We start from the raw sequence: 16,595 nt of genomic DNA on the forward strand, positions 1-16,595 counted from the left end.
TAGACCACCTCCCTGCTCCCCCCCAGCCTAGGTGATACCTTGGTAAATGCCCCTAACGCTTACTTACCCCTCGGTGCAGATTTAGGGCATCGGAGTTCACGGCAGCCATCTTATTCTCTTCGGTAATCTTCGGGAAGAGAACAGCATAATGGCGCATGTGCAGTTGGAGCAATCCTCTGTCTCGCAACAACTGCGCATGCGCTGAAAGTCATGGAAATTGCCGAAGCGCCGGAAGAAGACCCAAAGATTACCGAAAAGAAGAAGATGGTGCCATGAACTCCAATGCCCTGAATCTGCACCGAGGGGGTAAAGAGTTAGGGGCATTTACCAAAGGTACCAACTAGGCTGAGGGGGAGCAGGAAAGGGGGACTATGTAGGGTAAGGGTAGGGGGTTTTATTAGCAAAGGTTTAGTTCTCCATTAAGTCTACTAGAAAATCAAATAAACATTAAATAAACCCAATAGGCTGTTTTTGCTGCCAATAAGGATTAATTATATCTTAATATTATAAGTATAAGGTGCTGTTTTATTATTATAGAAAAAAAGTAAATTATTTTAAAATTAATTGGATTATTTGGATAAAATGTAGTCTATGGCAGACGGCCTTTCCACAATTTGGAGCTATTAAATTAATATACTCTACTGTTATAGTATTTAAATAGTATGTCTGCACATAACTGATCAAAGCAAAACAACGATGGAATGGGGCGGCTGCAAGATTACAACTGTCAGAGAATTTCCACTTCAGTGTCAGACCGTCTATTAAACTAGATGCATATTAAATGCTCATTCTTTATGGATAATTAGCAAGAGACAGAGAAGCATGCCCCAGGCTGGGTTCTAGGCAGGCCATGTAGCATGCTTTCGTATACATGTGGACTTTAAAGGGATATGATGGTAGACAGGGGGCATTATTTATTATAGTCCGAATGCAAAAAAAAAAAAAATCGAGTTTTTTTTTACTATAAAGTCAAATTTGTAGTGGAAAAAATGCTCATATTTTTTGAGATTTATCATACACTGAGGATGTCCAAAATCTGAAAATCCGCCATCTCAGATTGCGGCCGGGCACCACAAATCAAGGCCTGAGGAGAAGCTGACGGCAAGGGGGGGGGGCCGAGGCCTGAATAGTAAATCAGGCCCTGGCATTAACAAATAGTTACAGATCTCATTCTATTCTAAGCACTGGAGCAACTGGAGCAGAGGGCAAAGATGAACCCAGAAAATAAGTGATCAACACCTGTTTGTCCTTCATTCATTGTTGGTCTCTGCTGCCATGGGAATGGAGCTGCAGGGTAGGATGAGATGCATTTCCATACTGTACAATGGATAAAAATGGAAAAATATCTGAATCAACATCTCTGTATGGCAGCTAGGATTCATATTGCGGCACAGTGGAAATCACCCTGCCTTTCCTTACCTAAAGTCCTGGACAAGATAGAGTTCATACATGTCAATGAATGTAGGAAATACCAAATTGATAACCAAATGGAGAAATACACAGAGATCTGGGACACTTGGATTCTTCATAAATAGACGTTTATATCCCTTTGAGTTGGAATGGGGCAATGGGCAGAGTGCATTTCATTTTATTAAAGTAGATGCTTAACTGATATTTGAGGCCTATGGCAGCAACTTGCTCTTAAGGTACCGAATGTGACATGCTTAGCGATACTTCTCATATACACAGTGGATCATTTTGCTTATGGCTCATTTTCTTTTCATGTTTCATCCTTTTTTTCTTTATTTTATTTTTCTGTATCTTTTCCCCTGTCAAGCAATATATTGTACCATGCATTCATGTGTTGTGCATTATGATGTTTTTGTACACAGTCCTACGGGAAAAGTAAAAATTGATCGAAATAAAAAGAAAGTTGACAAAAAAATGGAAAAATATGAACAAAGGATTGTGTCTTTAAAGCTCTGTACAACTGAATGCAGCAAGATGTTTGTTCACACAGTGGATTTTCTAAACTTTTTTTTCTCAACTATTGCAAATTGGGGTTCAGTTTCGGATTGGTTGCAACTTTTGTGCAGGATTCGGTTATTTGGTCAAACTTAAAAATGATGGATTTGGTGCATCCCTATTTATGACTACAATTTCTGCCGCTCTGTTTGTTTTTGGACCTTATGTTAAATGTGTATTTAACTTTTCCTGAGACACAGGCAAAGACATTTCTCACTCACAAGTGCAGTGTACAATTTCAGATGCATAAGACATGATTTTTACCCAAGATGCAGTACTTTTTCCTAGAATTTAAAATGGGGGGCAGGGAGGACTGAGGTGCAACGATATGGAAGTACAAAGAGTGCCCATTGACGCAAATATCTTTAATGAATGGGGTTTTCCACACAACTGACTGTGGGGAAAGTTCAGCAGACCCAACTGTGGTAATGTACAAAAATGAGCATTTATGCCTTTGCAGCACACTGTATATGTATATATGTGCTACAGAACTCAAGGCACACTTCGGCAGCAATAATAACAGCTTGTTTATGACCATAAACTGTGCCATACATATGGCAGCACACAAGCAATCGAGGAATTGTCTGTCCACTCTACAGTATTGCTTTATTTTCATTTAAGGTAACTGTCACATAAACTCTGTGACCCATTTTGACCTTAGATTCGGGAACATTCAGAAAAAACAATCCAGAAATGTAGAAGTGCAAGGTAAGCAGAGAAACGGTTTGGAACAGCAGTTGGATAGAGTTTGCTCGCTATCAGAAAACAAACATCCATTTAGCGTGACAGTAAACAAATGCAAAAGGGGAACAATTTTACCAGTGGGAAAACAAAATCCGGCTAAAGACAATCAAGGTCAGCTCTGCCAGGGCTATTTAAACAGGTGCGAGCCTATCAGCTATCCGAAATACTCCAGATATTCTTGGAACAGCACGAAGGAGCTAATCCGCACACAGAAGGCTAAAATAATTACTCTTCCCCATGCCAGGTCCTCTATAATCTGCTGCATATGCTTACTAGCAACTGTCAGACAGGGCACTAGCATTTAATAGCAGTTTCCCAGCATATAAATAAAGCTTTATCCTATTTTACATATAAAGAGCTGAGACAAACTGAATTAAACAGCTCTCTGGTTGGACTTGGGGACCATCTTAATAAGGACAACCTGCTCCATCACCAAACACTGGTCTGAGTAGAACAAAGCAACACAGAGTTAAACTCATTTTATATGGTGCTAGGTGCCCACCTCCAGTGTAATCACCATAAATGAAGAATGTAAGGTGTCAGCTTCGGAGTAATGAGATAATATAGTAATGTGATTAATATAGAGACGCATTAGGCACAATAGCACTGTCAATGAAAATACAAAGAACATAGAACTGAGAATGTCTATAATTTGCATAATGAATAGTTATTTTAATCATCTGGTATGTAAGACAATAGAAGAAAAAATAGCAGGAAAATCATGGAAATTGTAGCTGTCTTCTGCTCAGGGGTCAAGAAGAAAGACATTTTCAGTTTGTACCACCTATCTTCCCGTTTGAAAGAAGGTGGGTTCTTGAGAGTTCTCTCCCTGTCTCTCCCGTTTGTGACTGTGTTGGAATATAGGACCTTCAAGGGAAATTAGACTATGGCCCTTGCTCATATTAGAGATCTACAAATGTCTACTTATGAAAGTAGACTTTGCAATTAGTCAGAGGCTGCCTATGACAACCCTGGAGGAATTCATTTCAGAGCAGTGCAGACACACTATCCATCTCTCAAAATGTTCATTAAAAAGAAGGGAACTCTGGGCCAGCTCTTCTTACTTACCTGGAGACTGAATCTTGTTAGCTGTTGGTGCTTGTCTTTTAGGTGATGACAGAGCTGGTCTGTTAATAATCTCATGGTCTTTCTGTGTCTCCTTCTTCAACCCTGAAAAACATAGAACAGGAGATTTCTTAAAACCCCAAGGAGTTACCATCAGTAACCATCAGTCTGTTCTCAATGTGGGTCAACCATGATTTTGTACAAGGGGGGGAGTCCTCTTATTTATGCCCCTGTCAAACATGGTGAGCCACTCCATCCAACAACTGCCATTCTGCATGGTGATGTTGGGCTTTCATCTGACAGCAAGAGTTCCAAAGGAGGAGCACTTTTGTCCATGTAGTTGGGAGTCCTTTATAAACAAATTTGCTCTTGGGCTGTAATCCATGTCAACCAATCAGATGATAGCTTTCAGTGGTCAACCTGCAGCTGGCTGAAAAAAACTAATCACTGATTGGTGGCTATGGGTTACTGCCCAGGTGCAAATTTGCCATCTATAAATGAGCCCCACTATAGTGTGTCCAGATACTTCTGGTCATATAGCATGTCTGTATATAGTGTATGTGCACATACTATATGTGTCTGTACATATATATTTATTATATATATTAAGTGGGCTAAAACTAATTTCTTTTCCGTAGGTGCATTTATTTATTATTCTTGTTTGAGTGACTATATACTATATACAAAGATCACTGCTGTGGATACAAATAAACAGTACCCAATTCTATGGTTCTGTAAGGTAGAGAAGAGCCCCTCCATTAGGTATTGGATATTCGGCATGTTATGTTACTCTTTTTTTTATAATATTTGCTTGCATGCAGCGCTAAGATGATCATATTTACACAAAAAGAGTAATTCAGGGTTTAGCAATGTTATTTGTATAAGATTATTTTTTAATACTAACAACAGAGAAATCATTATTAATTATGCAAGCCAAAATACACATATACAGTTATGGGATACGTTATCCGGAAACCTGTTATCCAGAAAGCTCCAAATTACGGAAAGGCTGTCTCCCATTGACTCCATTATAATCCAATTTTTTAAAAATGATTTAAAATGATTTATTTTTTCTCTGTAATAGTAAAACATTACCTTGATCAAACTAAGATATAACAAATCATAATTGTTGATTGTTTACATGCAGGGGTGCTTCGCCAATGAGGCAAGTTGAGGCTGTCGCCTCAGGCGGCAGCGCCCCACAAGGTAAAAGGGGCAGCAAAAATGCTGCTCCTGGTACTTTAAGAGCGAATTTCTGGGGGAGGGGGGGCAGCAGCAACTGCTGCTGCCTCAGGCGGCAGAGGGGCCAGGATCACCCCTGTTTACATGATATTCTAGTAGACCTAATGTATGAAGATCCATTATCCGGAAAACCCCAGGTCCTGAGCTTTCTGGATAACAGGTCGCATACCTGTACAGACTTTGATGAAGAGTATACTAAAAAAAAAACAAGAAACCAATTTAACAGAGTCCCATGGTTATTAAGGGAACGGGAAAACAAATTCATGTAAAATAGCTTTTCTGAGCACTTTTGCAATATACATGACTTACTTTTTAAACTTGTTTTTCAGGATGGATAGAGTCAGTAGAAAATTAGGTTACTGGGCAGAGAAGTCATCTGTTGTTTCTCTGCTCATTTCTAAGGTCATTTCTAAGCAAATCCCAGGATTTTTTTTTTTTTTTACAACCTTAATATTCTACCAATTGTGTCCAATCAGCAGAAAGGTACCTCAGTGAGCACATTTTTTTAAATGAATTATATTAGCAGTGTAAAAACTGTAAGTATCTCGAAAACTAGAAAAAAAGGTGCTTTCCTTGTTTACACTAGAGTGCCTGTGGGTAGGCTGGTCTTCATAGGCTGTACATGGCTAGACAGGTGTATATAGTTAAACTCTTTGATCATTTTTTTTTCTCTCTTCAAGAGTCCCTTTTATAAATGTTGTTGCAGGTTGAAAAATAAAATGTTAAGAGACTGCGTGAAAGGCCGAATGTCGATAAAGAGATAACCAACAGATGAAGGACAGACGGAGTGAAACTAATTAAATCAGTTTATAAGTGGAGGACAGAAGGAAGTTAGACCACAGAAATGAAGCTGGTACATTATATTTAAACTTTGCATTTCATGCTCTTCCCCTTAGGAGCTGACTGCAATAAACAGAGAAGCATAGCCTAAAGGAAGGAAGCTATACATGGATCAAGAAATGGAAGAAGGGCCAAGAATGGATCATTTTCAAAATGCAATAAAAAGTATGACAAATTATTAATGATCTAAAAGTAGGATTTGGAAATGGAGACAATTAATCATTATTGATGTTCCTGTTTTGTCTGTGATAACAAAGATAATAAATAAATGCTGAGTTGAACCGGTCCAATGGGGCACCAGGAGAATTCCCAGTTGGCCAAGCTCCAATGCACAATGGTGTATTTTCTGAGAAAAGACACATGCCCATTAAGCTCAAAGCAACACCCTCTTCAATAGTGATGGGCGAATTTGTTGTGTTTCACTTCGACAAAAAACGAGAAACGCAAATAGTGTTGACGCGAGACAGTTTTGACTTCAGTTTCTCGATTGTATTCGAAACGTGAAGATTCGCTGCGATTGCCAAATTTATTTGCCCATCCCTACTCTTCATATATTTGGTTTAACTGTTTCTTGTGGTTTTCATGGGACACAAAAATTAATTTAATTAGACAGCCCTTCCATCTGAGCAGAGCAAGAATATACCATTCATGGGAGATTTCTCATTTACATGTAATTGCATTTCTTTTCTGCACTGCAAATAAAATGTTGGTGCTGTTCTTCTTCAAACCAATGGAAAAACAGGCCTTTGACCTAAACTGGTTGGAAGTGGAGGCATTGGCACTTTTTGACAGACAAGCCCATGATCCAACTGGATCACAATCTGTCTCAGTGGGAAGGGAATTTGCTCAGCTAATACTTCTTCTTAGCCTATATATTTATGTTAGTGGGAACTAGGAGGGAATGCAAGCTCTTCTTACTTTCACTCAGATCCTGAGTGGAAGTATATATACTGTATATATAAGTATATATATATATATATATATATATATATATATATTTCATTTATAATCAAAAAATACACTCCTTCATTCAGTATTCACTCTGCTTCTGACCTTTCCGTCTCTTCTCCTCTCATCACTTCAGACCATTATTGTCTATAAAACTTCTCTCGGGCTTCTGCTTTTCTCTGGAACTCTCTGCCTCGAGCTGTCAGACTTTCTCCTTCTTTCCAAACTTCCAAATACTTCCTAAAGACCCACCTGTTTAGGGAAGCTTATTCAGTCTGCCTTAATTAATCAGTCATTGCTGTATCATAACTGACAAATTTGTTTCTGAAATCCTTAAGTCTAAATTGTACTCAAACCTTTCGTCTTGCGAGTAGGCCCCTCTATTCCTACTGTACTCTGTAAACAATTGTTTGTTATTCACCTCTTGTTCCTTGTTTGTTATAAACTAATGTAGTGCTGCGTAACTTGTTGGCGCTATATAAATAAATGATGATGAGCCAAGGACAACAAAACTGTAGCCTTAGAGAGCTGTTTTTGTTGCCTGGATCAGTGACCTCATTTGAAAGCTGCAAGAAGAGGAAGGCAAATAGTTAAAAAACTAAAAGATATAAATAAAAATAAAGACCAATTGAAGAATTTCTAACAATAGGTCATTCTATGACATTAAAGTTAACTCAAAGGTAAACTACTAGGTAAACAATGATTATAAAACTGACTATAAAGCTAAATCCTGGCTCTCTTTGTGAATAAGAAAGTCAACCAGAATGCAGCAGGTATTATTATTTTTGTAGAGCGTTGGTTTCTTTTACAGTGTGAGAACTCAATATGTTTTCAGTTTCATGCCTTAGGACTTTTCATCATGTCTGGGGAAAGTCAGAAGCAAAGCTGGAAATACTGTCAAACCAACAGCAGCTTTCATGAATTGCATTGAAATAACAGTATAGAAATCTATGTTTATAAATATAACCTGAATGGAGAAACAGGGCAGGTGCTGAGACGGGCAGTGGCGTAGACTAGACTCCTAAGGGTTCTGGTACAGAAATTTACAACTGGGCCCCCCTAAAGGAGTTGTTCACCTATCAGTTAACTTATAGTATCATGTAGAAAGGGATATTCTGAGACAATTTGCAATTGGTTTTCATTTTTTATTTATTTGTGGTTTTTGACTTATTGAGTTGCAATTTCAGCAGTCTGGTTGCTAGTGTCCAAATTCCCCTAGCAACCATGCACTGATTTGAATAAGAGACTGAAATATGAATAGAAGAGGGTCTATATACATGAATACATGAATTCAATATTCGACCCTTAATAAATGTGCCTGAAAATGATTTATTAATTCTGACCTGAGCGCCCAGTTTTTACACTGGGCACACACAAGTTTAAAATGTGTGCACGAAAAATAATTTTTTGCTCATATAGCCGATAAAGGAATTAGAGGGAACAATTGAGAAAAAAAAATCATGAACAATTCTATATTGATTTTAATTTTGATTTATTTTTGCGATTAATTTCCAAAAAGAACTCAGAATCAGAAGATTAATAATTCTTCCTCATAGTGTAGATGAATTAGAACATGGGAGGGTAGATTTACCAGATTTTGTGGTAGCTGAAAACAATTTGAAAAAAAAACTTAAATAATTTTTTCCCACATAAAGAACCAGCTTAATTAAGAAAAAAATTTGACAGAATTGCAACTGTGTTTCATGGAAGAAAGTTCACACAAATTACTGCAAATTAAACATATTGGGGCAACTAATAAAATTTGTTAAGTGCATATTTATTCACAAATTGTTGTAGTGTCCATGTTTTTTCCTAAACACTTACATTTTGCACTACTTTGTTTGCAATGGCTCATAAATGAGAAGGGTGTTTGTGTGAGAGCAGCAACTGAGTGAGGTTGTTGTGCAAGATTATAGTGTTGACAGTAATATAAATTCTCTAATTGCCAAAACTGTTTTGTGAATATTTTCTCTGCCACCAAAGTCTTGATGTAATTCAAGTGCGTACATAAATTTTCACAATTTGCTATTATTGCCATTTTCGGTGAAGCAAAACAGGTCAGATTTGGCCATCATTAGTTATAGAGAATTGTGTGAAAATGTTTCTTTTAGGGCAGGAGTGTCCATACTTTGCTACATTGTTAGCATTCTGTTCCATGAAAAATATTACTTAAATATTGATTCATGTGAAAATGTACATTGTTTTATTTAACAAACAACTATTTCTTCTGTAACCTTAACATAATAAGTATCTGAATGAAATGCATGTCACAGGAGGGTGATTTAGACAAGCTGTTTGTTGACAGTGTCTTGAGATCTACTGATCATGGTCTAGTGGGAGGGGGTCGGCAGGGACGCCTGCTGCCCCATCGGCGGGGACGCCCGCCACGAGCTGCATCCTCTTCTTCCTGTGCGCGCTAACTGCTAGGGCGCGCGTGACACGTCTCTCCTGTATTTATTGGCGCATGCGCGCTGGCGTGTTGACGCCAGCGCGCAATCGTGTGAATTTTGAACATTTTTAAAAATAGCTTTATGCTAAATCCTTTCTGATTGATATCCAGGTTTGACCCTTGCCTGCCTGACTACGCTTATTCTCTGCCTGCCTCGACCCAGCCTGATCTGACTACTCTATTGCCTAACGCCTTATACTACGACCTTCTGCCCAAAGACTCTCGCTAACAGTCATGCCCCTCTGCCTATCCTTGTACCTCTCGTTTAAGTCCTGGTGGCATCCAAGTAGCTGAGGGCTCCTCCCGAGGCCAAAGGCAGTTACACTACAGGTGAAGCACCAGCCGACAGCAGGGTGGTTGGCATTTGTTCTGGTGTTGGGTGCCGACCGTGACAAAGATCTACAGGTAGATCCCAATCTACCTTTTGGGCACCCCTGTTTTAGAGTGGCAACACAGAAGAAAATGTTGACTGTTATATAGTTTTTTTCCAAAATTGCACTTCCACGTCATGACTATGAATAAATGTTTGCCAACAAAACACAGACAAAACAGCTATAGTGAAAGCTCAATCTCACATCCCCTGGTTTTACGTTTTCCCTCATTTCACATTTTTCTTTGTGGTCCCACTTATAGATTATGCATAAAACATTTCCCAGGTTTTACATTTTCCCATATTTTACATCATTTGTTTTCTGGTCCTGAAAAACGTAAAATGGGGGTTCTACTGTATAATATGGGTTATCCAGTAACAACAATGCTCAGCCTATTAAATATCACTAGAAATGAGCCCTTGTGGTCAAGAAACATTATGGCAGCTCATCTGTATAAATGGCATAGCTGCACAAAAATAACGAACATACAATAAGAAACATGTGAGTATTCTATGCTCCATAGAGAAATTATAAAGATTCTGCTATTTTTAGAGATCTTTCAGAAAGTCTCTGTCTATTGTCCTGGACTGTTTATAATGAGTGAGAAGAGAACTTGACCATCTCATAATGAACTCCTGACTTTACTGTTTCATGATAACTGTTCTTGTCAGTTTGTGACATTTGTAAAGTAATAAATTAGAGAACCCCAGCAGCAAAATTACATTTTTGTTAGGTCTGAAAAAACATGTTGCCAAAGGATACTGTAAGGGGAAGAGTTTGGGATATTTACTTATTACTATAGGGATATACTCACAGGCAGAAAATATATGAACTGCCATTTGACATGACATTTGTTCATTATGGTACCAGTATTAAATGTATGTTTGCAAATGCAAGGAGTCTGACTGGTAAAATGGGAGAGCTGGAGGTGCTGGTGCTGGAGGGAAAATATAATGTGATTGGTGTGGCCGAAACATGGCTGAATGAGTCGCATGACTGGGCAGTTAATATCAGTGGCTATACTTTGTTTCGGAGGGACAGAGGCAATAGAAAAGGAGGAGGGGTATGTATGTTTGTAAGGCAGGATTTAAAAGCTTATATAAAGGAGGAGGTTATGTTAGAAAATGAGGGGCAGAAGTCTTATGGGTGGAGTCCTTCACCAATTGTAAAGAGTCCAGCAAAGTAATTGTAGACGTTTGCTATAGACCCCCTAATGTAAGTAACAAAAAGGAGGCTAAGATCCAGATGCAAATAGAAAAGGCTGCTAGTTTGGGTAAAGTAATGATAATGGGGGATTTTAATTACCCAGATATTGACTGGAGCAACGGTACTGCCAGATCAGTTAATGGGAACAAGTTTATAAACTTATTGCATGACAATTTTATGGCACAGGTTGTTGAGGAGCCAACCAGTAAAATGCTATTCTGGATCTAGTGATCTCAAATGACCCAGAACTTCTAGGTAATAGTGACCATAATGTTATATTGTTTAATGTCTGGTGCAAAAAACAAATATACACTGGGGCAACAAAAACCATGGATTTCAGAAAAGCTTATTTTAGTGCCTTGAGGGCTGCCCTTCAGAGCACTGATTGGGGCATTATATTTTCAGCTAAAAACACAGAACAGAAATGGTTGTCATTTAAAATGTTATTAAATCATTACTGTTCTCAATTTATTCCCTTAAGGAGTAAATGCAGAAGTTCTAAGAATCACCCTATGTGGCTTAATATAGAAGTAAAGAAGTTAATAGGAAAGAAGAGGAAGGCATTTAAAAACTACAAATCTGTTGGGACAGAAGCTGCATTTAATGAATATAAACACTGTAATAAATGTTGTAAATCAGCAATCCGAAAGGCAAAGAAAAGAAATGAAGAGTGCATTGCGGCGGAGGCTAAGACTAACCCCAAGATTTTTAAAATATAATAATAGTAAAAAGATGCAGGTTGAGAGTGTTGCTCCATTAAATAATGGTACCAGTATGGTTGTAACAGATACAGATAAGGCAAATGTCATAATCAGTTCTTTTCTTCAGTGTATACAATAGAGGAGTCTGAATTCCCAGGCTTACTTCATAGCTGCACTAATGGCTCAGCTCAATCTAGTCAGTGGCTGACTCAGGACATGATCCATAAAGCTTTAATAAAATTTAAGGTAAACAAGGCTCCAGGGCCTGATGGCTTACATCCCTGGGTTCTAAGAAAGCTTAGTTCAGTTTAAGACCAGCCCCTATTTCTGATTTTCTCAGATTCACTTTCATCTGGTATGGTGCCTATAGATTGGAGATCAGGTGATGTCATTCCAATATTTAAAAAGGGATTACGATCTCAGACTGGAAATTATAGGCCAGTAAATTTGATTTAGGTGGTGGGCAAATTATTTGAAGGCTTGTTAAGGGATCACATTCAAAATGTTGTCCTAATGAATGGCATAATGAACAGCAATCAGCATGGCTTTATGAAGGATAGGTCATGTCAGACGAATTTGATTGCTATTTATGATGAGGTAAGTAAGATGCTGGACAGTGGGGGGCAGTAGATGTGATCTATTTGGATTTTGTCAAAGTGTTTGATACTGTGCCCCACAAACGACTGCTTTCTAAACTAAGGTCTGTTGGGCTTAATGAAGTCGTTTGCAATGGATAGGAAACTGGCTACAGGATCGGGTACAGAGGGTGGTTGTTAATGGGACATTCTCTACTTGGAGTAAGGTTCTTAGTGGGGTCCCTCAGGGCTCGGTATTGGGTCCATTTTTATTTAACTTGTTCATTAATGACTTAGGGGAGGTTATTGTAACTAATGTATCAGTGTTTGCCGATGACACAAAACTATCCAACCCAATTAATTCCATCCAGGATGTGGCATCCTTGCAACACGATCTGACAAACTGGCAATCTGGGCAGCTAAGTGGCAAATGAGATTCAATGTTGATAAATGTAAAGTCAAGCACCTGGGATATAAAAATATCCAAGCCACTTATACCTTTAATGGGACTGCACTAGGCAAATCCATAATGGAAAAGGACCTTGGAGTCCTTGTAGATGATAAACTTGGCTGTAGCAAGCAATGCCAGTCAACAGAAAAGGCAAATAAGGTCTTGAGCTGTATTGAAAGGGGCATAGATTCATGGGAGGTGGGGGTTATTCTTCCCTTTTATAGAGCACTGGTAAGGCCCCATCTAGAATATGCCGTACAGTTTTGGTCCCCATCACTGAAACAGGACATTATTGTATAGAGAGGGTGCAGAGGGTGATTTGTGGTTGTTTACTTAGACAATATTCTAGTCTTTTCCAAGGTCTTGGCCAGTCATCGTAGCCAGGTGCGGGAAATACTTTCCTATCTAAGGAAGAATTCTATGTAAGTTAAAAATATGTTTCCCTAGGATTCCTTTCCTTGGTTACATCATTTCTCAAGAGGGATTTGAGATGGACCCCACAATGACCTCTCCCTAAAAGCATCAAGGACATATAGAGATTTATTGGCTATGCCAATTTTTACAGACAGTTCATCAGGGGGCTTTCTTCGTGCATTGCTCCAATCCTAGCTCTTATTTATAAAGGGGGGAAATCTAGCAGTTGGCCTCGCTTTAAAAGCCTTAGAAATTTTTAAATTCTTGAAGGAATCATTTGCCTCTGTCCTAGTACTCAGACACCTGGAGCCTCCTCAACTCTTCTTTATTGAAGTAGATGCATCTAACTTTGGAGTGGGAGCTATCTGGTCCCAGAGACAAGTTCCTAATGGAAAGTTACACCCATGTGCCTACTTTTCCAAGAAATTCTCTTCCGCTGAGCAGAACTATTATGTTGGGAACAGAGAGTTACTCACTATCAAGTTAGACCTGGAAGAGTGGAGACATCTACTTGAAGGCACTACGCTAATCACGGTTTTCACCAATCACAAAAATCTGGAGTATATTTAAGCTCTTAAAAGATTGAATCCTCGGGCACTCTTCTTCACTCGCTGTAACTTTGTCATCACTTTTTTCCAGGCTCCAAAAACAGGAAAGCTGATGCTCTCTCTAGAGCTTCCTCCCTGAGGATCGTCACAGTGAGGATAATGATTGGATTATTCCCACTACAAAGATTATTGTGCCCCTGCTCCCGCAATTTGCCTCTCAGATTCAGTCGGCACAATCCTCTGCACCATCGGACACCACAATTGGTATGGCATACATCCCTCCTGGACTTTGTCAATCTGTTCTTCAGCAGACTCACTGTTCCAGACAGGCTGGACATACAAGTATTAGGAAAACCATGGACTTGCCGAGTCATCTTGTGTGGTGGCCGTCTATGCGGAATGATGTATAAGCATTTGTCGTGGCTTGCTTTATCTGCGCATCTTCCGAGCTAAGACACTCTTTCCCATGTGGTTTATTGAAGCCTCTTCTTTTCAACTTCTCAACTTTTTATGCATCACATTTTTCGACCCCACAGATTTCTGGTAGAGGTTGTGTCTGATAGAGACTCGAACTTTCTTGACCCCTAGGATACTAGGACCGATACTTATAAAGCCACACCACCTTTAAAGCCATAAGGCCTGACAGTAAAGTACCATTTATATGGATATATATTCCAGTGTCTTTGTGTCTAACGGTATATAGTGCGGTACAATACTCCTGAGTACAACAAGTGCTGTGTTCACATAGTGGAAATGAATGTCCCACTGAACTGCTAAGCTTCCTTCTTCTCCAACCAAGACTTGTGAAAATGTATTTATGAGAAAGCCCTACGGGTGACTAAAGCATATTTTTGTTTTGTCATTTTAGCAGGACGGAAACATTGCTTCGGTATAATGAACGCATCTATACCCCCTGATGGGCTAATGCAGATGGCATGTAATTGCGGCCTTGTTTTCGGAAACAAAATTGCTTACCAGCAGGTGATGGGGATGTTTTCGGTGCTGGAAGTAAACTCCTGCGGGGAATTGTCGTGCTGCTACACACTTGCAGTAAAGTCCTACTGCTACCCTTGGGGATATCCCTTGAAGGCAAGACGCTCTTTGGAGTGGATTGCTCTTCAGTTGCAAGGCTTGTACCTGCTGGAATAAAAACACAGCACTAATTATAACATCATAAAATATGTATCAGATATATTAAGGTCAGACTTATGTATTTCTTATTGCACATTTCTCCAATACATTTAAAAAGCAACAACTTATTGTGTTTTTTTAATACTAATATCCCATTGTAAATACTGTACTTATCAACGTAATATCATTCTTATGGGTAGCTACCTACCTCTCAGTTGTTTTACCTAAATAGTTATAAGATTTGAATAATAGTCTCTGGGAAGGGAGTGTGACTGTGGGAATAGCAGGTATAGTAAGGAGAGATGGTGCCTATAGTAACAGTGGGATAATAGTCTCTGGGAAGGGAGTGTGACTGTGGGATAGCAGGTATAGTAGGGAGAGATGGTGCCTATAGTAACAGTGGGATAATAGTCTCTGGGAAGGGAGTGTGACTGTGGGATAGCAGGTATAGTAGGGAGAGATGGTGCCTATAGTAGCAGTTGGATAATAGTCTCTGGGAAGGGAGTGTGGCTGTGGGATAGCAGGTTTAGTAGGGAGAGATGGTGCCTATAGTAACAGTGGGATAATAGTCTCTGGGAAGGGAGTGTGACTGTGGGATAGCAGGTATAGTAGGGAGAGATGGTGCCTATAGTAACAGAGGGATAATAGTCTCTGGGAAGGGAGTGTGGCTGTGGGATAGCAGGTTTAGTAGGGAGAGATGGTGCCTATAGTAGCAGTTGGATAATAGTCTCTGGGAAGGGAGTGTGACTGTGGGATAGCAGGTATAGTAGGGAGAGATGGTGCCTATAGTAACAGAGGGATAATAGTCTCTGGAAGGGACTGTGACTGTGGCATAGCAGGTATAGTAAGGAGAGAGATGGTGCCTATAGTAGCAGTTGGATAATAGTCTCTGGGAAGGGAGTGTGGCTGTGGGATAGCAGGTATAGTAGGGAGAGATGGTGCCTATAGTAGCAGTGGGATAATAGTCTCTGGGAAGGGAGTGTGACTGTGGGATAGCAGGTATAGTAGGGAGAGATGGTGCCTATAGTAACAGTGGGATAATAGTCTCTGGGAAGGGAGTGTAGCTGTGGGATAACAAGTATAGTAGGGAGAGATGGTGCCTATAGTAGCAGTGGGATTATAGTCTCTGGGAAAGGGACAGTGACTGAGGGATTTACTGTATACTTTATATACTAAAAGACAGAAATATCACTGAGACCAGCAAGCTGCTGCTATTCCTTGGTTCAGGGAAGTTGCAGAACCTACTGCTCACCTTTAAAGGGCATGGAAAGGCATTTTTACTTTCTTTAATGAAAAAGAAACCTAACTCCAATATACTTTACTTAAAATATGTGTACCATTTTTATAAGAAACCTGACTGTATGCAGTGAAATTCTCCCTTCATTTACTGCTGTGGATAGGAATTGTCAGACGGTCCCTAACTGCTGAACAGGGAAACAATCATACTTATGAACAGCAGGGGGAGCCCCCGCATTGCTTTGCAGCCATGCAGAACTCAAGCAGCTTTGTTTATGACGATCCCTAAGCAGCCCAGACCACACTGAGCAAGTGCACAGTCTAAAGGTGGCCATACACGGGCCGATAAAAGATGCCGACAGACTGTGTCGGCAGCTTATTGGCCCGTGTATGGGGGCCCCCGACGGGCTTCCCCGATCGAGATCTGGCCGAAAGTCGGCCAGATCTCGATCGGATGGGTTTAAAAATCCCGTCCGATCGCGGCCGCATCTGTTCGTTGATGCGGTCCCGCGATCCGACCGCCCGTTTTCCCGAATGCTAGGATCCGATCGTTGGGCCCTAGGGCCCACGATCGGATCTGCCCGATATTGCCCACCTCAAGGTGGGCATATTGGAGGGAGATCCACTCATTTGGCGACATCGCCAAACGAGCGGATCTATACATGTATGGCCACCTTAAGTTTTGCAAAGATGTTTAACAAAGTTACAA

General features: G+C 39.8%; 1 protein-coding gene across 1 annotated transcript in view; it reads right to left on the minus strand.

Annotated features, from left to right (window-relative positions):
• Window positions 1–16,595, minus strand: part of LOC108709955 (microtubule-associated tumor suppressor candidate 2) — a 288,085-nt gene that overhangs the window by 71,348 nt on the left and 200,142 nt on the right. The window contains exons 5-6 of the mRNA XM_041584508.1: window positions 14,495–14,659; window positions 3,778–3,879 (exon numbers count right to left, since the gene is read on the minus strand). Of these exons, the coding sequence (XP_041440442.1) occupies window positions 3,778–3,879; window positions 14,495–14,659 (267 nt within the window). The remainder of the gene's footprint in view (window positions 1–3,777; window positions 3,880–14,494; window positions 14,660–16,595) is intronic.

The sequence above is a fragment of the Xenopus laevis genome, chromosome 2S (genome assembly GCF_017654675.1).
Source record: "Xenopus laevis strain J_2021 chromosome 2S, Xenopus_laevis_v10.1, whole genome shotgun sequence".
NCBI classification, from domain to species: domain Eukaryota; kingdom Metazoa; phylum Chordata; class Amphibia; order Anura; family Pipidae; genus Xenopus; species Xenopus laevis.